Below are 23,429 nucleotides of genomic sequence, written 5' to 3' on the forward strand. Positions count from 1 at the left end.
ACTCTGTTCCCTTCAGTCAAAATGTACAGTGTGGGTGAACATAAACTGATAGGTTCCGAATATTCACTCTGAAAGGAAACATCCTATGACATTGCAGCCCCCAGGACAAATGTATCCCTGGTGTTTAGCTCCATTGAGTTAATGCTTGTTCCATCTGAGTCAGACTACACTGGAGTTACACAAAGGATGAAATTGACCTCCGTTGCTTATGGTGGATGATAAAACCACTTAGCCTTCTGCAGAAGGTTTCAGTCACTGGAATGCCACAGATCAAGAACAGGCTATTTTGAAGTGATCTGGCACAGACAGATCCTGATGATGTCAGAGTGACTAAGGAGGAGCAGGGGGAGTCTCCTACAGTCATTCTGACACATTGGCCTAACCTGATCAAGCTGGGTTGAAGGATCAATGGTGTTTTATGCAGCTTGTGCAGGAGTGGGGAAATTGGCTCCGCCCACATATGGGAAGGCAGCCATCTACACTGGGGGGTAGCAGATGGTGGTGGCTGCTCTTTTCGGCCACAACCACCAGCATAAGGGCACAGAGACACTAGCGACTTGGGGAAGGATAGAGGAAAAGGGAAAAATATCCTATTGGGGATAGTGTGGCCTTTTTTTCACCAGGAAAAAAAGTGTGTACTTACCTCGTGCTAGGTCACAAGAGGTAACTAACATGAGGTAAAATCTTAGGAAGACAAGGCATTTGTAGTGTTAACACATTACCAGGTGGTGATAAACCCATGGTCCCCCAAGGTTTACTTTGAGTTCTTAACGTGAAAACTACAGACTACCTTGTCTTCTCTAGGATTTCACCTGATGTTAGTTACCTCATGATAGCTAGCATGGGATTAGGACACACCTTTCCCCCACTCAGATGGAGAGAGGTGGTGGCTAGAGTAGACAATCTGGATTATTGCCAACTCTCATGATTTTTATCATCTCATGATATTTGGAATTTTTCTGAAAGCCCCAGCTCCTGGAATCACATGAATCTCAGCTTTCATTCTTAAAAAATGGACGTTTCTCTCTCTCATGGTTGCAGAGAAAAACTGGAAAATGTGACACCCCCCTTAAAGGTTCAAAGCCCAGAAGGTGAATAAAGAGCCCCCAGTTTTATTATTGTTTTCAGTCTCCTCATTTGGGGAGCTCTGACTCATGCTTTTTGAATGCCTGGTGTTGGCAATACTGGCAGGGACTTTGACTATGTGTGCAGTGGAGAATGATCACCAGTCCCTTATTTAATGCCTAATATCCCAGGAGCGGTATCCAGGGTAAGCTTTGCTGTACTGTGTATTCCAACAGTGATGACCAAAGAATGGCCATACTGGGCCAGACCAATGGTCCATCTAGTCCAATATCCTGTCCTCTGACAGTGGCTGGTGTCAGATGCTTCAGAGGGAATGAACAGAACAGGGCAATTTATCTAGTGATCCATCACCTGTCACCCAGTCCCAGCTTGTTGCAGTCAGAGGTTTAGGGACACCCAGAGCATGGGGTTGTATCACTTTGACTATCAGCCTATGATACACTTAACCTTTATGGACTTATCTAATTCTTTTTTTGAACCCAGATATACTTTTGTCTTCACAACATCCCCTGGCAAGGAGTTCCACAGGTTGACTTCGTGTTGCATGAAGTACTTCCTTTTGTTTGTTTTAAACCTGGTCCCTATTAATTTCACTGAGAGGCCAGTTTTACAGACAGGGGTGTTGGCATGTAGTCCTGTAACAGGGGATCTGGCCCTTCCTGGGAGCAAAGGCTTGGGCCCTAGCCCAGCCTGAACAGAGGACTGCAGAGAGGGGCTCAAACCCCAAAGCCTTGCAGGGTCCCCCAGGATTCAGGCCTGGAGCTGCCTCGGCTCAGGACTCAGACCCAGAGCCAGCAATCGCCTCCCATCCTGGGGATTCAGAACCAGGGTCACCCCCAGGGCCTGAGCCAGGTCACCCCTGTCCTGGGGACTCAGCCCCAGTCACCCCCCAAGTCTGAGCCAGGTCTCCCCTGTCCTGGGAACTCAGCCCAGGCCAATCCCCGGAGTGCGGGCAGGCGGAAGGCCTTAGCCGCGGCCGGGCTCCTCCTCCCCGGCGCAGCGCGCCTGTCCCTCCCCGCGGGCCCGGGGCTGTCCGGCCGCTTCTCGTTCTGGGCAGCCGCTGCCGCCCCCTGCCGGCCTCCCCGCAGCCCGAGCCCGGGAGTAGGTCGCTGGCGGCGGCCATGATCTCCGCCCCCCTCCTCCGCCGCTGCTGCTGCCTCCTGTCCCGCCGGGCCGGAGCGAACCGAGCCGCCTGGACTCGCAGGTACCGGGGCAGAGCCCAGGGAACGGCCCGAACGGAGCCGGGCCAGGGATCGGGCCCGGTCCGGGAACCCGGAGACACGCTGACATGGTCACAGCGCCACAGGATCCCCGAGGGGAGCAGCCCTCCCGGCACTGATCCAAAGGGGGGGGGGTCGGTCAGACCCAGGGGGATCCCCCTAGTCCCCCCACAGGATTGGGGGAGGGAGGCTGTTCTGTCTGACCCAATGGGACCCGCCCCCCTCCGCCCCCCGGTCTGGCGCTGTCCCAAAGGGGCGTGTGGTTCTCTGACCCAGTGAGAGTCCCTGGCTTGTCTTTGAGCCAGCCCCGAAAGGCGGGGGAGAATGTGTGGTTCTGTGTTTTGGTGGGAGCGTCCTGTGTTGTTCCTGCTACTGACACTTGGGTGGTTCTGTCTGACCCACTCTCTGCCTAGGATACGGATCCAAGGGCGATGTTCTCTGCCCCAGTAGGATCCCCTTTTCTGGCATTGGCACTGATCCATTGCGGGGCAGTGTTCTGTCCAGCCCAGCGCGCCCCTCTGTCTGTGCTTTGCTCCCCCTAGTCTGGCCCCGAGAGCATTTCTGCCACACCCAAGAGTGTTGTCCTGCCTGCTGCTCTTATTATGAGGCATGATTTGTGTTCTGAAACTGGCAGCCCCTAGGAGGCCCATTGTGCTAAACACTGTACACGTTACGTGCGTGACAAGAGATAACTGGGGGATTCAACAAACAGAATGGGTGGAGGTTATATAAGGTTACAATAAGGTTCCCTATCTATCCTACTGCCAGTCAAATCACCAACCCCAGTATAGCCCTATTCCCCTTTGCCACCCCTAGGACTGAGGCATTCCCTTCATCGCAGTATGAGAGTAAGTGTTCTCTACAGCTAGATCTGACCCAATATTGCTCCTGGGAGTTATGTGTTTGTTCAGCCTGCCACGGATCCCGTTCAGATTGGTAATGACCAAAGAGAGATCAGCTGCCGCATCTGCCTGTCCCTGAATCTGAGCCCCATTCCTCCCTGTTAGGATGTTCGATGTCGTGCCAATGCCTGTACATTTGCCTGGTGCAGCATGGATTTTTTGTGGGTTGCAGTCTTTGGAGCTGATCCCAGAAGCTGTGTAATGTCAGGATCACTCCATACTAATCCCCCTTATAAGTGTCTACTCTACCTGTCTGTCTTCTCTTGGCCCAAGCTTTGCAGTTAACCTTCCCTTTCATTCTCGTCTCTCGCTCTTGTCTTTGCTCTGTCTCCCACATTTTCCCCCTCCCCCACATCTGGAACCCCCTTCCAGACCTTCTCCACCCTGTCTCCATCCTCTCCTCCTCCTTCATGTCCCATTTCAGGAGTTACTTCATTCACAAGGCCCACCAGGTCCTTGGTCTTCTCCAAAATGATGGCAAGAGAGTGAGAAAAGATGAGCCCCACAAAAAGTGTGGGACCCAAGAGACCCGGCTCACTGAATTACTTGTGTATGTTACTTCCTATCCTTTGTTGGCTTCAAGCCTCTTTAGGCTGGGAACTCTGAGGAAAGACCTTGTCTCTGGATCAGTGTGAGGAGCATCTGGCTTGTTTTGGCGCTGTGTAAATGTAAAGTCCCTGTTGCTGGTTTCCTTGTGGAGTGAGTCAAGGCTGTGGCTGTGAGGCCTTTTAAGGTCTGTGGGTACAGTTAGGAGGTAAAAGGAGAGATGTTTGGGGGGGGGGAGTGGTTCAGCGGTTCAGCACAGAGGATCCTGGGGGCTGAGTTTCCTTGGGGTGCTAGGGGGTTGTGTGTGGTCCAGGTTGGGACACTGGCTGGAGACTTTGGAGACCTGGGTTCAGTTGCCTACCCCACCATGTGTAATTTGGGGTGAGTCACTTTGCCTTTCTGTGCCTCGGTTCCCCAGCTGGAAGCGTGGGGAAGATAACTGTCCCCTACCTTGCAGGGGTGTTGTGAGGCACTCACATACTGTGGGAATGAGTACAGGTATCTGCGGCAGAATGAGGTGGCAATTCTGAGCTTTAGATAGGTGGATGGTCTGTGTTGGACAGAAAGGGAAGGGTTTTGGAGTGTGCTCAAAGGAGCCACATACCTATCGGGCTGGGGGCTGTAGGGAGAAGAGCCATGTGTATGCTGAGCAGGTAGTCTTCTGGGATATGGCTAAGAAGATGGTATTTGGCTGGAGGGAGAGGACACAGCCCTCCCTTGCTGCAGCTGTGCACCTGGGCTGTGGGAGCCGCTCTCAGCTGGGCTATGACACAGCTCCCGCATCACAATGGCAGCATTAACACTCCTTCCCCTGTCCACTGAGGGCGTGCTTGAGCTAGCTGTGTGCTGGCGGGGCCTAAGTCACCTCCACTCAGACCCCTGCAGTAACCCAAGAGGTTAGTGTCACAGCTCATGACTCCAGCCTTGGGTTTGCAGTGAGGAACCGGCAGCATTCACAGATACAGACTGACCACGCTGCCGCAACCAGCCCACCGGGGATCACTCCGGGCGTGTACAGGGACCTCAAGAAGCCTGGGCCATATGCTGATCCAGTCCTTAGCAGTTCTTGGGACTTTGGTGTCTTACTCGACTTCGGGGATGAGTGATGCTAACAAACCTCTGTGTTCCTTGTCACAGGACTGTGTTTCTGAGAGGGGGCCCAGCCATGGCCACAGGAGGGAAAAGCAGCCGATCTAGCATCCATCGCTACACCAACCGTCTGATTAACGAGAAGTCTCCCTACCTCCTCCAGCATGCCCACAATCCGGTGGACTGGTGAGAGAGAGCCTTCCCCTCTCCCCTTTCATTGTACCAACAGTGAAGCTGGGTAGGGTCCGTGGGATCTGGGATGGATGGCAGCACAGCTTAAATCAGTGGTGGGCACCCTATGGCCAGCGCCTGTGTATAGCCTGAGTTTTCTATTCAGGACATTTATGTGTGTGTGTGGGGGGTGGGGGGGTGGGCATCACCCTGATGCTATGGAGTTGTGTGTGTGTCACCCTGAGGCTATGGAGTTCTTCCCTTCATGTCGTGTATGCTCAGATTTGTGATAACCTTGCGGGGCAGGAGGTGACCATGTGCTACAGGCCAGAGCCCGGAATAGGACTTGATTATCCACAACGAGCACACTGATTGCCTCCCATCTTATAACAGGTCTTCAGCCAGTGTAAAATATATCATTATAAAACCCAGCAGCCCTTTTCTTTCTTTTCTCCCAGGTACCCGTGGGGCCAGGAAGCCTTTGATAAAGCAAAGAAAGAAAACAAGCTGATATTTCTGTCAGGTAACCCAAGAGCAAATGCATTGAGCTTCCCCATGCATGGTTATGTAAATTACACCATAGGCCAAGCGTCTTTGTCTCAGGCTGGTATGTGAATGGCACTGGAGATCCTTTGAGAAGGTTGCCTGATAACCTTGTACTATGTGTCAGCATGAGAGGATCAGATAGTTTTAGGGTTTGTCTACACAGAGGTTATTCCAGAATAAGATAGGATATGAATTTAAATAACTATAGCTATTCCTGAATACCTTTTTGTGTGGATACACTTAATCCCGAATAAGAGTGCTGTTTTCAGGTTTTGCTCAATCCACTTCCAAAATGGATTAAGCATGATCAATTCTGGTTAATTCCGACATATAGACTAGTTCTTAAATGGACACTAGTTTAAGTTGGGCAAAACCATGCTCTGAAGTGTCCCTAGCCACTGTTTGCCAGAAGCTGGGAATGGGCGACAGGGGACAGATCTCTTGATGATTACCTGTTCTGTTCATTCCCTCTGAAGCACTAGGCATTGGCCACTGTCGGAAGACCGGATACTGGGCAAAATGGACCTCTGATGTGATCCAGTATGACCGTTCTTATGTTATTATCCAATGGGCTCCTTCTTGTTTACAAGAGTCTATGGGGCAAAATCATAGGGGTTAGAGATGGAAATGACGGAGTGACCTAACCTGCATTCCCCAATGCAGACTCATTCCCTGCAGTTTACTCTCCAATCCGATTTGTAACTGTCCTATTCAATGGGGATCCCCTTGGGAGAGTATTCCACAGTGAATAGATTTCATTAGTAGGACATTTGTCCCAGTATTCAGCTTGGAACCTTTCTTTAATTGACAGTGTTTGTTTTCAGTCGGCTATTCCACCTGCCACTGGTGCCACGTGATGGAGCAGGAATCCTTCAAGAACAAAGAGATCGGCAAGATTCTGAATGACAACTTCGTGTGCATAAAAGTGGATCGTGAGGAGAGGCCAGATGTGGATAAAGTTTACATGACCTTTGTGCAGGTGAGGAGGTGGGTCTGATGTGGGACAATGACAAGAAAGGGGAAATGCATGTGACAAGAGGTGTGGGGAGAACCTCTCCATCATCCCTGGGTTAGATACACACATTATGATACCAAGGGATGGCCGAGAGATGATCACTTACCCATGTTTTTTCTTGCAGGCTACCAGCAGTGGAGGGGGCTGGCCAATGAGTGTGTGGCTGACTCCTGACCTCAAACCCTTCATAGGTGGGACGTATTTCCCTCCCGAAGATGGAATTTACCAAGTCGGCTTTCGAACGGTGCTTCTCCGAATTGCCGATCAGGTATACGTTTTTGCTGCATGAGATTTTGTGGTAGGTTTTTGGGTCCTTGTCAGAAAAATACAGCACAGAAACCTGGGACAGGGAAGTGGACTAGCCTTTGCTATTAGCACTGATTGTTTGATTTGGAGGGTTGATGGGGAAAATTGGATTTGGGGTTGGGATAGTGGGGACATGTGTGTTTGGGGGAGAAGCGAAGTGGATGTGGGGAAAAGAGGGGGGCCAGTTAGTGAGAAAAAACACTGTCTGATGGACTCTGCATAGGGAAGAGGTACAGAGCTCTGGATGGGTTAGCGATTGATTAGAATTTATCGGGGGAGGGGAATCATTGGGTGCTGGACCAAAGAACTGGACTGGGGTCTGAAGACAGAATCTGGATTTGAATAACACAGGGAACCTCATCAAGAGGGGACAAAGGCCATGAGCAGCTGATGGGGCAAGACTGACCTTCCGGCTCTTTCATGGTCTCCTTCCTAGTGGAAGCGGAACAAAAATGCCCTTGTGGAGAATAGCGAGAGGATTATGTCAGCGCTGCTGGCCAGGGCTGAGATCAGCATCAAAGGGGAAGATTCGCCCCCACCTTTTCCAGAGGTGATGGCCAGGTGTTTCCAGCAGCTATCTGAATCATATGATGAGGAATATGGCGGCTTTTCAGAGTTTCCAAAGTTCCCCACGCCAGGTCAGTCCATTGTCTCCTAGCTGAGCCATCGCAGCAGAAGGGAGCAGCGCAGGGCATGGAACTGACCTCAGGTGCGCGGCTTTGTTATTGTATTGCAGTCAATTTAAATTTCCTGTTCACATACTGGGCCCTACACCGGGCATCCCCTGATGGTGCACGGGCCCTGCAGATGGCGCTGCACACTCTCAAGATGATGGCCTATGGTGGGATTCATGATCACATTGCTCAGGTAAGCGGGGCTGGGTGTTAGATGGCCCGGAGCAATGGCTCTTGGAGGCATCTTGCTTGGGTAGCATGAAAGAAAACCCTGGAGGTCTAATCGCATGGCTGACCAGGGATGTGCTGTGCCCTGGTCCACGTGTACTGTTTCTGTCTCTGCAGGGATTCCACCGCTACTCCACCGACCAGAGATGGCATGTTCCTCACTTTGAGAAGATGCTGTATGATCAGGGGCAGCTAGCAGTGGCCTATGCCAGGGCGTTTCAGGTAGGCCCACTGTAACTCTTAGCTCTAGTGATAACTTAAGGTTCTGAATCAAAACTCAGAAGAATTGGCCCCTGAGCAGAGGTCTGATCTCAGCAAGAAGCAGCTCATTTCGGACAGTCTAGACTGGAGAGTGTGCTTGGTGTGGGGAGGACTGGGAAACTTGCCAGCTGTCCTCTGGTGCCGAGAGAGAGACAGATACCCTGCTCAGCCCGGTTCCAGGTCCTATCCCAAGACTCCTGCTCAGGTGAGGGGAGGCTGGGATGGAAAGGGGCTGTTGACAGGCTTGTCCCTGACAAAATGTCGGTGGTGATGGGGAGCAGCAGCAGTGCAGCCGGGACTCCCTGGTGAGAGGCTCTCCTGGCATTAGCCGGCTGTTTGGTTCCACAGGAGCGTGATGAGAGCGGATAGGAGCGCCTAGGGCGGCAATGAGAGAACATTGCTGAGCAGTTGGATTTACATGGCATTATCCAGGGCTGGGGATTTCCGCAGGGGAAGGAGAACAAGAGCTGGCTTGCCAGAGCAAAGCCTGGTGACACGGGCTTCCTGAGGCAGAGGGAATTCCAAACGAGCCAGCAGGCAGCTTCTTCCCGGCATCTTGGGACACGCCCACCACCTTCCCCCTCCTGGCAGGCTCTGCCAACATCCTCTTCCCTGGCCCCATTCACTGCCTCCCCCCTGAGATCTCAGGCTTAGTCCCTTAGAGTAACGCTGTGACTTTGTGAATGCAGCACCCAGGGGCCTCTGAGAGCTTTACAAAGCAGGGGGCGGGAGGGGGTGAGGAAGTAGCACTGCCCCCGTTTTACAGCTGGTGTAGCTAAGGCACAACAAGATGAAGTGACTTGGCCAAGGTCACACGTCAAGTCAGTGACAGAACCGGGACTAGCCTCTACTTTCCTGGCTCCAGTCAAAAACTCCATCCGACCCTCTGGCGGGCCCTGTCCGTAGCACTGAGGGGAAGTTTGTCCGAGCTTTGTGCCGGCCAGGTGCAGAAGCTGCTGCACAAGCACTGGCAGGACGAGAGGCGAGAGGGAGCTCTGGGCCAGGCCGTCGACAGGCGCCGAAGGCAGTTAGGTGCCAGATCGTTTCAATGACATTTGGGATCCCCGCTCCTTGTGGCTCTGGAGAATCCCAGCATGTTGCAGAGCAAGTGCGGCACTTGTGTCAAATTGGCAGGTAGTCGGCGTCCCGTCCCCAGCACTGGTACAGCACCAGCAATGGCAGCGCACCCCTCCCCCGTGCAGCCCTGCCAATGTGCCCCAGCCCTCACCGGACACTGTCAGCGATGGGCATTGTTGTGATGGCAACATTGATCCACTAGCGTCTCACCCAGGAACCGCGGACTCGTTCCCCACAGACCGCTGAGCAGAGAGCAGATGGGAAGAACTGAGCCCTCCCAGTGAAGACAGGCTGAGGGAATCTGGCAGCAGCTTCAGATACAGAAGCTGCTCACTCTGAGACCTGACAGGGGGTTTCTTAGGGTGCCTCCCTACTCCACCCCTGTATGTCAGGGTCCCTCCATCCTCCCCATATGTCTCGACAGTGTTTGAGAGTCAATCGGTCCCCTCTGAACTCCCGTTAGCGAACGCCTTTGGAAACGCTCACTTAGACGCTCCACCAGTGTGTTTCCCAGGGCACAAGCACTGGTTGTTGACCCGTGGCTGAGCGCTGGGATGCATGCTGGGGGAGTGTGTAGATCAGGATGGACACAGGTGTTAGCCACCTTGGGTTAACCGACGATCAGTGAACTGGAGTTGCAGCAGGGCCACAATGTCTAGTCTAGACATACCTGGGTGTCTCAGCATATCAGCTCCCGTGTGTCAAGGTCCCTGCGCCAGCCCCCCAGTGGCTCCCTGTCCCATCTCCACACTCTTTCCTTGGTCTTAACCCTTTCTCTGCCAGGCTTAGTAACACCACCCTCTTTCTTCTCTCTGCTGACAGGTTGGGGAGGGGAGCGTGTGTGAGAGGTGTGAACCCCTGGTCTCAGAGAGCCGGAGAACTGTACATGGGGCAGAGAGCTGCAGATGGGATGGGGAACTTCATGTTTGGGATGTGTCCTAGGAAGGACCCGCTTGTGCTCCAACTCCTCTGCCAGGAGCACGGGGCAGGAATGTCTCAGGAGCATCGGAGTCATGCATTTGGGCGGCGGGCATGAAGGATGCCCCTGCATTCCTCATGCCCCCAACCTGCCTGGAGTGAAGAGCCCAGAGGAAGTTGCTGGCAAGGCTGGCGTTAGCTTGGCTTCACGAGCTGCCTGCAGGTTGAGGCTCCTCTCCCCGTTACGCAGAGGGGGGAGAGGAAAGCTATCGAACCTGCGAGCCATCAGCCAGAAGCACGGCACAAGTGGGAAGATCCCTCAGCTGAGCACCCGTGGAGACGCCTTCCCGGGGCAGAGCGTGGACACGGACCCCACTGGGAGCTCGGCACCCCCGGCACGGGGAGCAGCGGGTATAAATCAGCAGGAGAGAGGCTGTGCGTGGCCACACCAGAGCAAGACAAGGTCTAAGTGTAGGGCCCAAGTATGCTGGATCTGAGGATCCTGGTTACCTGTCACCTGCAATGGAGGCAGATGAAATTACTGGCCCATCTATTGTCTTGAGATCATCCCAGGAAACTTGGCTTGTCTGAAGCTGGGGACTCTGGCCACGCTCTGTCAGTCTCTGGCAGACGGGGATTCCTGCCTCACCCTGCTAGCCTCCAAAGGGTTTTGCTGCCGAGGTTTCAAACACAAGCAAGAGTGGAGCTTTGGGTGGGACATTCTGCGCTTGACTTTGTGTAAGCATCCAAAGGACGTCTGCTCTCAGCAACCCTGGGGTAGATCTGCGGTAACTCACAGACACCAGCAGATTTCCCTGGTGTGACGGCGACCCTCCAGTCCAGTCCTGGGTGTGCAATCCTTGAACCAGTAGATTTGCTGTTTCCCTGCGTGAGCTCTTTAAATCAGGAGCCCCTGCTCGATCTTGTTAGCGTCGCTTTTCCTTCCTTTGTTAGCACTGGAATGGAATCCTCATTGTGTCTTTAACAGATTTCTGGCGATGAATTCTTTGCAGATGTTGCTGCGGACATTCTGCTCTATGTCTCCCGAGATCTGAGCGACAGGGTAAGTCAGCAGCTTCGCATGGGTGCGGGAATCACTTGCCTCGTTGCTGCCGTCACGTCCGGCGGCTCCCGTGCTTCGCCAGCGATCAAAGTCACTGGCACGAGGGCAACCCAGTCTTCCGCTCCCCGTGCCCAGGCTCCTTTGTGCCTGTGTATCCCCACCTCTGCTGGCCGCAACAGACTGGTCTATGCCAGTTCTGTCTCCTTCGGTCTTGTCCCCTGCAGCACTTCCTGCTGGCTGGGACAGAGACGGGTCTATGCCTGACCTATGTAGGTATTTCCATAGTCCTCACGACGGTTCTGTCTGAGCGCTCACAATCAGTAATGGATTTTAGCCTCACAACACCCTGGGGGGAGGGAAGTGCCATCTCCATTTTATGGAGGGGGAACAGAGGCACGGGGAGATTTAGGGATTTGTCCAAGGTCAGACAAGAAACTGAGCCACTAACTGAACCCAGATCTCTTGCATCCCCAGACCAGTGCCCTATTAACTATACTGATATATCAGTACACTATACCTGGAGTATCCCCCTCTGCCCTGTTCCCTGCAGCGCCTCCTGCTGGCTGGGGTGGAGATTTCTCTATGTCCGTAGTATCCCCCTCTGCCCTGTTCCCTGCAGCGCCTCCTGCTGGCTGGGGTGGAGATTTCTCTATGTCCGGAGTATCCTCCTCTGCCCTGTTCCCTGCAGCGCCTCCTGCTGGCTGGGATGGAGATTTCTCTATGTCCGGAGTATCCCCCTTTGCCCTGTTCCCTGCAGCGCCGCCCGTTGGCCGGGGTGATCAGTTACAGAGGCTTGAACATACATGGCTAACGCATGTGTGGTGAGGGGGTGGCAGCTCTGACCGGCCAGCGTGTCTGTATTAATGGTGCTGCTGCGTGTTTCAGGCTGGAGGATTCTACAGTGCAGAGGACGCAGACTCCTACCCAACAGCCAAGTCCAAAGAGAAGCGGGAGGGGGCGTTCTGCGTGTGGACGGCAGAGGAAATACGGCGCCTCCTTCCAGAGCCTGTGGAGGGGGCCTCGGAGAGGAAGACTCTGGCAGATGTGTTCATGCATCACTATGGGGTGAAGGAAGGTGGGAACGTGAGCCCAGCAAAGGTGAGCTGGGAGAGGGGGCCTCAGGCTATGGGGAGGGAAATGGAGGATGGGAGGGAGGGACACTGGAGACACTGGCCTCTGAACTGTGCGGACAGGTGTAGTGAAGGGAGAAGGATTCCAAAGTAGCTATATGGGCAAGGCGATTCTGGGAAGGCGTATGGAGATATCGACAGTTAGCCGGACTGGGAGGGGATGATACGTGGCAACTGGAGGTACTGGGAGGAAGTGACTCTAGCAGCTGGGGATACTGGGAAGACACCATGTGGAAATACTGGCTGTTAGTCACACTGGTAGCTGTGGTTATTGGGAGGAAGCCGCACTGGCGGCTGGGGATACTGGGGGGGAGTGGTGCTGGCTGCTGGGGAGGGAGGTACTGCTAGCTAGGGGTCCCTGGAGAGAGCCACCCTGGGGGTACGATGCAGTCACCCACTTGAGTTTGTGATGGGAGGCTGTCCTGGCTGTTCCTGTGTGAGAGAGAGGTTCCTGGAGGGCACGAGTGTAGGCCCCGCCGGGGGTGCAGCCTCATCTGGTCCCTGAGGTGGGAGCTGTGATGCTGCTGGCACCTCGTTTCAGGACCCGCACAAGGAGCTGAGGGGGCAGAACGTGCTGATTGTGCAGTATTCCCTGGAGCTGACGGCAGCCAGGTTCGGGCTGGGCCTGGAACAGCTCAAGACGATGCTGGCGAAGAGCAGAGAGCGGCTCTGCAAAGCCCGGGGTCACCGACCGCGCCCGCATCTGGACATCAAGATGCTGGCGTCCTGGAATGGTGAGAAGGGTCCCTCGGGCTTAGGGGAGTCGCTGGGTGTGAAAGGTGCACACGACTCGCTGGGAGTCACGTTCAGCTACTAAAGCAGCCAAGAGGCCTTGTCTAAACCATAGTCCAGAATCTGGGGTCCTAGGCCCACCCCAGGACATGGGACCTCCCTTGCCCCCCACTGCACTGGGGCACTGCCCCCACGACATGGCTCCACGCTTCATTTGGAGAGCTTGGGCCAGCTCACACCTCTCCGAGCTGTTGTTTCAGGTTGTGTGCAGACTCAGGCAAGCGTCAGCCATGCTTGTGTCACATGATCAAGCTTTTCTCCACAACCCCGAGGGCTAGAAGCTTACTTTTTTTTTTTTTTTTTTTTTTAATGAAAGCTGAGATTTGGCTGTTATCACATGACTCCAGGAACAGGGGCCTTGTGCCCGGACCTGTGGGACCAAGCTCTAACCCAGTGCTGCCATAGTCTCATCTGCCCAGGAGTGGGCAGCCCATCCAGACACTGAGATCAGCTGAGAGAGTGATTTGAGGGAGGGCTCTTTAAATTAATTGTCCCAGACACCAGGAGGTGCTACAAGAAATGAGATGGGGAGATACCCAGGGCGTAGAGCAGTCTCGGGCCCAGCCAGCGGGAGGCAGTGCAGAGCCTAGAGTCCCTTTTGGACCCCTGAGTTCAGTGCCTTTAGCCCACGGTCATGGCTGAATTCCCTCCCTTGCTCCCTGTTTGGACTTGTCCTTTGGCTCTGCCTCCTGGCCTGCCAGTCCCTGGAGAGAATGGTCTGGGGGCCTGCAGAGTCTCCCAGTGTGAGGGTAGGGGGTGGGAGGTATGTCAGGCTTCTGGGGCATCCTGGGCACACAGAGGTGAGGGGCGATTGCTCGAGGGGTCCCTGCATTTGTTACTTCACAGCTGAGAGCCGGCCCTGCCAAGAGGTCTTGGGCTGGGAGCTCAGCAGCAGGGTGGCTCCATTCCAGGCAGGGCTAAGTCCGGCCAGCCCTATGCCCTTTGTTCCCTTTCCTTCCCTCTAACCCCCAGTCTGCCTTCCCTTTCCCCAGCCCCATCACAGACTTTCCTTGCATCCCCTCCCTGACTGTCCATGGCTTCCCCTCCAGCCACCCCTCCGACTCCTTCTCCTGCTGATGGTCCCTGCTGGGCTCTGCTGTCCGTCTGTTGGACTGTGACCTTTCTTCACCTCTGGGGCATCTGCAGCGCCCTGGGTCAAGCTGAGAGGCCCCCTGGGAGCATGGGCAAGGTGCATCCTCCCTCCTGGGAAGGCATCTGGCAGGACAGTGCCCCTGCCTCTCCTGCAGGCCTGGCGCAGGCATCACCTTTGTTCCCAGGTGCTGCTGAGCTACATCCTCTCTGAGGCTTTCCGCCTCCCGGCCCTGGCTGTTTCTCTGCGAGTGGCAGGGTTATAAGGGAGCAAACCCAGGGAGGGGGCACTCAGGACTGCTTGCCGAGACGGTACTCCCATGTGCCAGCAGGGGGCAGCAGAACCTTTCTCTGGTTTTCAGGGCAGCCTTTATAGAGGCTCCTTAACGCATGTAAACTGTCAAAAGTGTCCGTGTGGCGCAGTGGGGCTGAGATGTCATGGGTTCAAGTCCCAGGCTAGGATCAGAGCCCATGGCCAGCACTGACACTGCTGGCTGGCCTGGGTGTGAAGGGGCCAGGTGTCTTTTTATCGCTGATACAAGCCCAGGCGTCCCATGGTAGGTAGTAACCTCTGTCCTGACCGGCGTGCCCTCCCAATGAATCAGGCTGCGTGCGAGCTCTCCCGGAGTCGAGTGGCTGCTGCGCTTGTCTGTCGTGACCGCACGGCGTGGCTGGGGTACTGCAGATGAGAGGGACTCCGTATTCCACCAAAGGGGCATTTCGGAGCTTTTTTCCTGGCAGCTGCCACTCTGATGAGACGTGACGTTCTCAGGGGCTTACGCTGGTTATTGGGCTGCTTTCAGCCCGGCTTCGACCTCAGCAAAGCGAAGCTCCAGGCGGACTGTTTAAACAAAGGACTGGAGATGGCTGGTCAGTGAGCGAGGCTCTGTTCTCTCTCTGACCCGTGCAGGCCTGATGATCTCGGGCTTCGCTCAGAGCGGGGCGATCCTCGGCAAGGAGGAGTACGTCAGCCGGGCCGGGCGGGCTGCTGACTTCCTGCGAAGCCACCTGTTCGATGCCAGCAGCGGCAGGCTGTTGCGGAGCTGCTACCGGGGCAAAGGCAGCTCGGTGGAGCAGAGGTGAGTGCGGGAGGAGTCGCTCAGCGCGGCGTGGGGGGGGGGCATCAGCATAGAACTAAGAAGGCCGATTGTCTGTCAGATCAGTCGGTCTGTCTCTTTAATCTGCCTCATCTGTTCTGCTGCATTTCAAAGGTGTGGTGTGGTGTCTGGGCTCCGGTTTCCGTGAGGAGCGGGTTTTCTGCGTCCCTTTGAGTGTCCTCCACCCCATTCACAGCCTCCCACTTCGCAGGCCCCAGCCTTCCCCTTGGGAGCCCTCACGCTGCCCAGCCTGCAGGCAGCCAAAGGACTGCACTCACTGCCCTTCTGGCGCTCCGCCCCCACTGCCAGGCTGGGGAGGGAGAAGCTGACGTTGGCTCGTGCTGCAGGACGTTGCCACTGGTCTAGCAGACTGGCCGGTTGGCTGCAGCCTTGGAACGAGAGAGCAGGGGAGAGACTGAGAAGCAGGATCCCAGCCAGGCCACGCTGGCGTGGCAAGTCCAGAGAACTCTGTGTACAGCTGGAGGGACCCTCTATCCAGGGGGCCTGTCTAGACCATTGTCTGTATGGCCGTGCAAGCCTCTCTTCTCACAGATCTGTCTCCATGCAGCCCTCTGCCCGTGGGTCCGTTCAGCTCTGTCTGCCTGCCCCCTCGGGGCTGGGGTTCTGCCCAGAGGGGCGGATGCTGCTACAGCCTGGGGCAGGTCTGTTTCCCGTGTCTGTGTGTTTGAGATTAGCTTAATTCAGCTCAGGGTGGATGGGCTCCCAAGAGAGCTCAGAGGAATTAAGGTCAAATCCTCTCCCAGCTCTTTCTTATCTTTACCATTTGAAGACACCTTCTTCCCCTGCTGCCTGCAGAATGACAGCTCCGCCAGGGGGCTGAGTACGGTCAACGCCAGTCTACGCACAGATCAAGATTGGACAGGATCGGTAACAAAGCTCCATTTATCAAGGGCCAGCACTAGTCGCTGCCCAGAGGGAAACACTCAAAGGGCCCGCTCCAAACAGCTTCTGCTAACCGCCCACTATCCCCGCTAGCCTCCCACGCCTGTGTGCCGTGCCTTTGACTACCTCTCCCTCTAGTGGCTGGCCCCTCTCAGCCTCCCACTGGTGGCGAAAGGTTCCAGTTTAGCTTATGCCGGAGGGGCTTTAGTGACAGATCATCCCGTTGGCGACCCCTGCTGGCGTCTGGGAGGCCTTGGTGTGTTTGTTACACGCACCTCCAGAGTGACGCACACCCCGATGCATGGTGTAGACATACAGAGAGTGTAGGGCAGGGGCAGACTTGAACACACACACGTGTGCCCGTGCCTATGAGCACACCCGCACACGTCAGTGCATACGGTGCACATGAGCGCAAGGAGCATGCGCACCAGCAGGTGAGTGCAGATACAGGTGCGGCAGTGGTACCTGCACAGACCCTCACGACGCACACGCAGGCCCCCTTGGAGTCCAGGCGCGAGGGAGCCGGCTGCACGCTCGGAGCTGCACAGCACCCCAGCGATGGGCACTTTCTTAATATTTGCCAGCAGCACCGATGAAACAATGGGACGACTGTGACAACAGACGCCAGTAGCTCCACAATCCGGATGAACCCCCTCACCCTCCACTTCACTTCTTCCTTCCTTGCCACTGCGCTCTCCTGGGCAAACACAAATTAGGCGTGTGTCAACCGGGATGAAGACAATTTGAATGGAAGGTTATTTGCCTGGCTAACGACTGACTGCAACGTGGGACGGGCTGCACACGTGTTTGTGGACCCTGTTATTTGCCTGGCAGGGCTCCGGGCTTGGGGGCGAATGTGAGGCCAGGGAGATGGGTCCCTAACCATATTCCATTCACCCTTCCCAGCACTGGGGCATCTGTTTTGGGAGACAGGGCCTGATCCTCAGCGGTGCTGAGCCCCTTCCTTTCTCACTGATTTCAGTGGGAGTTGAGGGGCTCTGACCTTGTGAAGTCAGAGGATCCGGCCCTTGGTATCTAGTTCAGTATCTGGGTTGGTACTTTACTAGTCATGTGGGAGATGGCTGGGGACCATGTGCCGGCAAGAGGGTGTCAGGTTACAAATAACGGGCCAGATCTCAGCTGGTGTAACCTGGCTTAGCTCCAGTAAAGTCAGTCTGCACTAGCTGAGGGTCTGGCCCAATATCCTTCAGGTCATAAGCTGACCACAAGCTGGGCTCAGGAAGACCTCCACTGCATGGGGCAGTGTTCCCCAGCGAAGTGCCCTGCGGGATGGGGGGTCATCTGCCTTCCAGTGTTAACAGGAACCGCAGATCCATTCCGGTGTGGTGGATCTCACGGTCTTCTGTCCCTCCCTTCCCTGACTGTCTTTGCAGCGCTGTTCCCATTCAGGGCTTCCTGGAGGATTATGTCTTTGTGATCCAGGCGCTCTTCGACCTTTACGAGGCCTCGCTGAACCAGAGCTGGCTGGAGTGGGCCCTGCAGCTCCAGCGCAAACAAGACGAGCTCTTCTGGGACTCCAAAGGCTTTGCGTATTTCTCCAGCGAGGCCGGGGACTCCTCTCTGCTCCTCCGCTTGAAGGATGGTAAGTGCCCCGTGGAGCCGGGCTGGGCCCCCAGACTCAAGTGGAGAACGAGGAAGTCTTGAGAACTCATCGTAATGTCATGCTGGGCACAGTGGGGTTTATGTGTAGGACCTACAAGAAGCTGGGCTGTCGTTTTCGTTAGTTGTAGTCGTAGTTTCATCAAGAAGCAGAGAGTGGGATACCCCCAAAGCAGCAGAGTCCTCAGCAGTGCTTTGTGTGGTGGTGCCAGGCATTGGCTAACAAGGGGGCGCTGATATGCAGGGCGTTGCCCATCCATGCTAGTCCTTGCTTGGTTGCAGAGGTCCTTGCAGGCTAGCATGGGAATTCTCTGTAGCTTTCCCAGCCTAGACAGTGAGCATCCCAGTCAGGCTTGGAGCCTGGGTCTCCAGCATGGCCGTGCAGGCCACTACCCTGCTGCCGTGAGTTGCTGGGGGCCTTGGTAATGGCTTTTAACAAGCAGCCTGGGTTTGACCTCCCCACGATGAAGCTGAAACAGGCCCCAGGGAAAGATTTCCCAGCCCCTGGATCTTTTCATGCTTTGTCCGTGGCCCAAGTCTCAAGGCCGCAGCCTTCGCAGACATCTGCCCTGAGTGCGTCTCGGAGCAGCAGCCCTGGAGAGGCTGAGCGGTGCCCAGCCCTGACACCCTGACACGCTCCTTCGGCGCCGTCCTGCTGGCATGCCAGGCAGCCATGTCCCCATGGCGAGTGCTGTGCCTGGGGGGCACTGGGCTGACAGGCTCTTGTCTCCCTGTAGATCAAGATGGCGTGGAGCCCAGCGCCAACTCCGTGGCCGTCGCTAACCTGCTCAGGGCAGCCTGTTACTCCGGCAACATGGAGTGGGTGGAGAAAGCCGGGCAGATCCTGGCTGCCTTCTCAGAGAGGCTGTTGAAGATCCCCGTGGCCCTGCCAGAGATGGCCCGAGCCACCGTGGCCTTTCACCGCACTCTCAAACAGGTAGGGAGTTTGGCCAGCGGATCTGTGTGGTCAAAGACTCACCTGTTGCTCCCCCGGCACGTCCTGCTCCGCCCTAGTGTAGAGGCCCCTCCCTCGTATGTTGGGGGCACCTCTGAGGGGGATCTGAGAGAGAGGATGGCGGTGTCTGTGTGAGTTTGCTCTTGCCCATAGGCACATGTCCTTGTGTCTGGGTGTGCATCTGGATTTGTGTGTGTGTGTGTACACGGTTGTGTGTATTTGTGCATATGTGTGTATCTATGGGCATGTGTGTTTGGGCACGAACGCATGCACCTGTGTGCCTCTGTATCTTGTGGTTTTGCTGTGTGCATTTGTGCATGTGCATGCCCGAGTGTTGCTGTGCATGTGTGTGTATTTGGGAGGGGAGACGCCAGAACGGAGATAGCCCTCTTTGGAGCACTGTCCCAGCCCTGGTGAATGGCAGAATCAGACAGAAGCGCTCCGGGTGGGTGGTAAGAACATGCCTGTCATCCTTGTCCTTAACCGGCTTTAGGATCGAATGCAGGTCATGGGCAGAGCAGGGGCAGAGTCCCTCCCTCCCGCTTTCCCTTGCTTTAATTGTGCAGCTCTTCGCGCTGCTGAGTTGCTTCGTTCCAAGCCAGCTCTTACAAGGGAGAATCCCACAGTGCTGGGAGGTGACAGCACAAGGCAGAGGGGCTGAGGTCTGCCTGGACTTGGCTTCTGAAGGGCTGGCTGGCTGGCTGTGTGTCTGGGCTCATTGTTCCTGCCCCCTTCCAGGTGATTTCTGGGCACCACTGTCCCGTGGAGTGGTTAGGATTTGGGAGGATGGCTGGGTTTGAAGTCCCACTAGGGAGTATTACCCATGCACTGTGCCGTCTGTCTGTGATTCCAGAGCACCGTACAAGCACTCGTGAAATCCCACAGCTCCCACGCAAGGGACCACCATCCCCAGTCCACAGCAGGGGGACACTGAGTCCCAGAGTGGGGAAGACATGACAAACCAGGAATTCTACCCTCTAAACACGAGCCAGGCATCCTCTCAGCCTAAACCCCGAGCCCCTCTGTGCAGACAGGGGTCCTCAGGCATCTCTCTCCACTGTTAGATCACCAGAGGTGAGGGAGGGCAGAGTCTGAATTGCTGGGGGCTTGTGCGGGAAGCTGTGCAGGCTTAGTCCCAATTGCTGGTGCCCTTGTTGCCCTGGACCAGCTGGGTGGCGAGGCTGCCGCTCCCCGGCGGAGGCACATTGGTTTGTGGCTGGTGGCATGTGCCCTGGGGAAGGGATGGGGTTCTCTGCCTGGCAGCTCCTGTGGGGATATTAGGGTGTATAGGGCTGTAGGACATACCCTTCCATCCCGCAGAGAGCCCCCGGGGGGGGAGGGGAGAGAGCTGTGCCCTTCGGAGCCCCCAGCTGGCTGGAGTGTGTGTGCAGCCACTGGCCACGGCTTCCCCATTCGGGAACAGCTGGTGGCAATTCTGCTGGGTGTATCCCCAGGGGTCGGATTAGGCTGGTACCGTAAGCGACTGACTAGGAGTGACTCTGAAATCGCCCCGTGACCATTCCATGAACTCCTTTGCTTCTCCATCTGTTTCTGGTTGGTTTGGTCCTTTGCAGGCTTTCTACTCTCTGCCTTCAGGCAGACTAGATGGGTGAGAGGGGAGGGGCGAGGCGGAGATGAATGAATCACAAGGATGAGCGAGCCCATAGCACGGGGGATCCCAAAATGCTGCTTACCGCAGGGGAAGGAAAAGATCATTTCCCCATCACTGACATGCAGCCACCTCTGGGGTGCCACATGAAAGCAGGGAGAAAGCACTCAGCAGCACTACAAAGCGGTTTGGGACAGGAAGTGAACAATTGAAACAGCATGAATCCAGTCAGCTGGGTTAGATGCCTTCCTCTCTCCGCAGTTCCTTGTGTCCCTCTGCTTTCTGATACATAGGCGCTACCTAGACCTGCCCCTTGCCATGGTCCGTCTGATACCCCCTGGTCTCTGATACCCCCTGGCCTCTGATACCCCCTTCCTGCCCCTCCCCTCCCCTGGTCTGCCTCTCCCCCGGTTTCTGTCATACCCCCTGCCCACCACTCCCCTCCCCTGGTCTCTCGGATACCCTGCCCGCCCCTCATCCGTTCTCTCCCGGAGATCTCTGACAAGGGGCAGGGCAGACAGGTGAGCTAGCTAGGCTGGGTGAGGGCTGAGTATTGCTATCCACGACGTTCCTTCCGAAGGGCAGAACAGGCTGCTGAGCCCTGATGTGGTCGTGTCATGCCCCAGGTTAGTGTGCAGGAGACGCCTCCTTGCTGAGCAGGCTGAGAGCAGAGGGCGCATGCGTGTGTACACGGGCATCAAGTCAGTCTTGGCTGACCCCACCCCCAGTCTGTCTTGCCACCCCCGCTTGGCTCGCTTGTAATGCTTAGAAGAAGAACCTGGGGCTGCTAATTCACTGTAGGTCAAGAGAGCCTTCTCCCGCAGGGAGCAGGGGGAGCCGTCGCTCGTGGGGTCACACTGACCCGGCAGCAAGCACACAGGAGAGGCGAGCAAAAGGCAGTGCCCCTCGCTCCAGGGTATCCTGCCTTTCTTAATGACAGTGGCTTGGATCCCCGCCTCCTGCCTGCTCTGTGTTGATGCAGTTCAACACCCAGCCTTGGCGCACAGGCCCCCCACCCCCCACTCAGGGGTTTTGGTCGCTCTAGGTCGCACCCCAGAGCCCACATCCCTACTGCAGTCAGTCATGGGGAGTGAGCCCCCTTCTCCCCCAGCGTTATCCCCTCCCTCTCTCTGCCTGTCTCCACTCCCGCTGGAATTCAATGCAGCCTTCGAATGGGCTAGCAAATCCCGCCCAGACCCACTGCTCCCAAGCTGGGGACACTGCTGCAGGGACCAGCGCAGCGGGCGGCTCTTAGGGCAACTCCTGCTACGGTGCCATGACCCTAATGGGGATTTACACAGGGCTCTGCCTCTGGTCCCCAAGCATTTCATCCCTGCCAGTCACACACCTAGCACCTAGAGGCTGCAGTGATGGGCACGCTTGAAAATCAGCGACAGAGAAAGATTCCTATAGAGCAGATGCTCTCACAAAACTGGGTGACTAGGCAACAAAATGGCAGATGATATTCAATGTTGATAAATGCAGAGTAATGCACATTGGAAAACATAATCCCAACTATACATAGAAAATGATGGGATCTAAATTAACTGTTACCACTCACAAAAGAGATTGTGGAGTCATTGTGGATAGTTCTCCGAAAACATCCACTCAGTGGGCAACGGCAGTCAGAAAATCCAACAGAACGTTGGGAATCATTAGGACAGGGATAAATAATAAGACAGAAAATATCATGTTGCCTCTATATAAATCCATGGTATGCCCCACATCTTGAATACTGTGTGCAGATGTGGTGGCCCCATCTCAAAAAAGATATATTGGAATTAGAAAAGGTTCAGAAAAGGGCAACAAAAATGATTACGGGTATGGAACAGCTTCCGTGTGAGGAGAGATTAATAAGTGGGATTTTTCAGCTTGGAATAAGAGACGACTAAAAGGGGATATGATAAAGGTCTTTAAAATCATGACTGGTGTGGAGAAAGTAAATAAGGAAGTGTTATTTACTCCTTCTCATAACACAAGAACTAGGGGCCATCAAATGAAGTTAATAGGCAGCAGGTTTAAAACAAACGAAAGGAAGTATTTCTTCACACAACGCACAGTCAACCTGTGGAACTCCTTGCCAGAGGATGTTGTGAAGGCCAAGACACTAACAGGGCTCAAAAAAGAACTAGATAAATTCATGGAAGATGGGTCCATCACTGGCTATTAGCCAGGATGGGCAGGGATGGTGTCCCTAGCCTCTATTTGCCAGAAGCTGGGAATGGGCGACAGGATGGATCACTTGATGATTACCTGTTCTGTTCATTCCCTCTGGGGCATGTGGCATTGGCCACTGTCAGAAGACAGGACACTGGGCTCGATGGACCTTTGGTCTGACCCTGTATGGCCATTCTTATGTTATTTTCTCCCATCTCCATCTGGCCTGCACACCCTACCCCACCTTACGGTGTGATCCTGCCCGGCTAAGCCAAGCCAACGCTAGCATGTGGGAACCCAAGGTTCAGTGCAGTCATGTTGATGATTCAGTAGGGGACGCCCTCCCCTTGAGTCAGCACTGAACCAGTGTCCCCGCAGCCCCATGCTAAGAGACCCTTTGCCACTGACGGTGCTGTCTGTCGGGTGAGACATACAATTGGAGCCCTGTTCTCTTGTGCTCAGTGATGCCCCCGGGCTCTTTGTGCGTGGTGACCCCAGTTTCCTGGCCAGATTCTATCTTGGAATTATATTCTGTGACTCAGAGTCCTCCTGCAGGTTCAGTTGAATGAGACGTTTCTCGTGGCTGGCCCAAAATGTTTGCGGTAGTGTTGCTGAGCGCTGTTAAACAGCTGCTTCGTTCCGCCCCAAAAGTGGCTGCATTTCAATGGTGGGGGAAGCGATCCCTGAATAGTTTGTCGGTTGGTTCCTAGGCAAAGCGCTTTGGGATCCTGTGAGTGAGAGGGAAGAGCCAGTGGAGCAGATCTGCAGCTGGTGTAAACAGACTTGGGGAGCCGGCCTGACGTGGGTGGGCTTTACAGCCTGTTTCCATTCACCTTTGCATTCCTTTCTCTGCGGACAGGTCGTTATCTGCGGCGCCCCAGAAGGAGAAGATACTAAAGATCTGCTCCGCTGTGTCCACTCCGTCTTCGCTCCAAACAAGGTACCCTCTCCACAACCTGCCAGAGGGGCACACAG

General features: G+C 55.2%; 1 protein-coding gene across 4 annotated transcripts in view; it reads left to right on the plus strand.

Moving 5' to 3' along the window:
* Positions 1–2,125: 2,125 nt before the first annotated feature.
* The window catches only part of SPATA20 (spermatogenesis associated 20), a 36,197-nt gene continuing 14,893 nt past the window's right edge, over positions 2,126–23,429 (plus strand). For 2 of the 4 annotated variants that reach the window (XR_004648166.1, XR_004648167.1), the window contains exons 1-15: positions 2,126–2,290; positions 4,892–5,029; positions 5,473–5,537; positions 6,385–6,539; positions 6,700–6,843; positions 7,318–7,519; positions 7,618–7,748; positions 7,901–8,005; positions 11,028–11,102; positions 11,988–12,200; positions 12,774–12,966; positions 15,024–15,192; positions 17,508–17,716; positions 18,471–18,670; positions 23,314–23,394. Coding sequence is in view for 1 of the 4 variants with exons in the window: in XM_034789880.1 (XP_034645771.1) it covers positions 2,208–2,290; positions 4,892–5,029; positions 5,473–5,537; positions 6,385–6,539; positions 6,700–6,843; positions 7,318–7,519; positions 7,618–7,748; positions 7,901–8,005; positions 11,028–11,102; positions 11,988–12,200; positions 12,774–12,966; positions 15,024–15,192; positions 17,508–17,716; positions 18,471–18,670; positions 23,314–23,394 (2,163 nt within the window). In the remaining 3 variants the exon portion in view is untranslated. Of the gene's footprint in view, positions 2,291–4,891; positions 5,030–5,472; positions 5,538–6,371; positions 6,540–6,699; positions 6,844–7,317; positions 7,520–7,617; positions 7,749–7,900; positions 8,006–11,027; positions 11,103–11,987; positions 12,201–12,773; positions 12,967–15,023; positions 15,193–17,507; positions 17,717–18,470; positions 18,671–23,313; positions 23,395–23,429 lie in introns of those variants that run through there. The other 2 variants (XM_034789880.1, XR_004648168.1) reach the window with 2 other exon arrangements.

Source organism: Trachemys scripta, chromosome 14, assembly GCF_013100865.1.
Source record: "Trachemys scripta elegans isolate TJP31775 chromosome 14, CAS_Tse_1.0, whole genome shotgun sequence".
Lineage (NCBI taxonomy): Eukaryota > Metazoa > Chordata > Testudines > Emydidae > Trachemys > Trachemys scripta.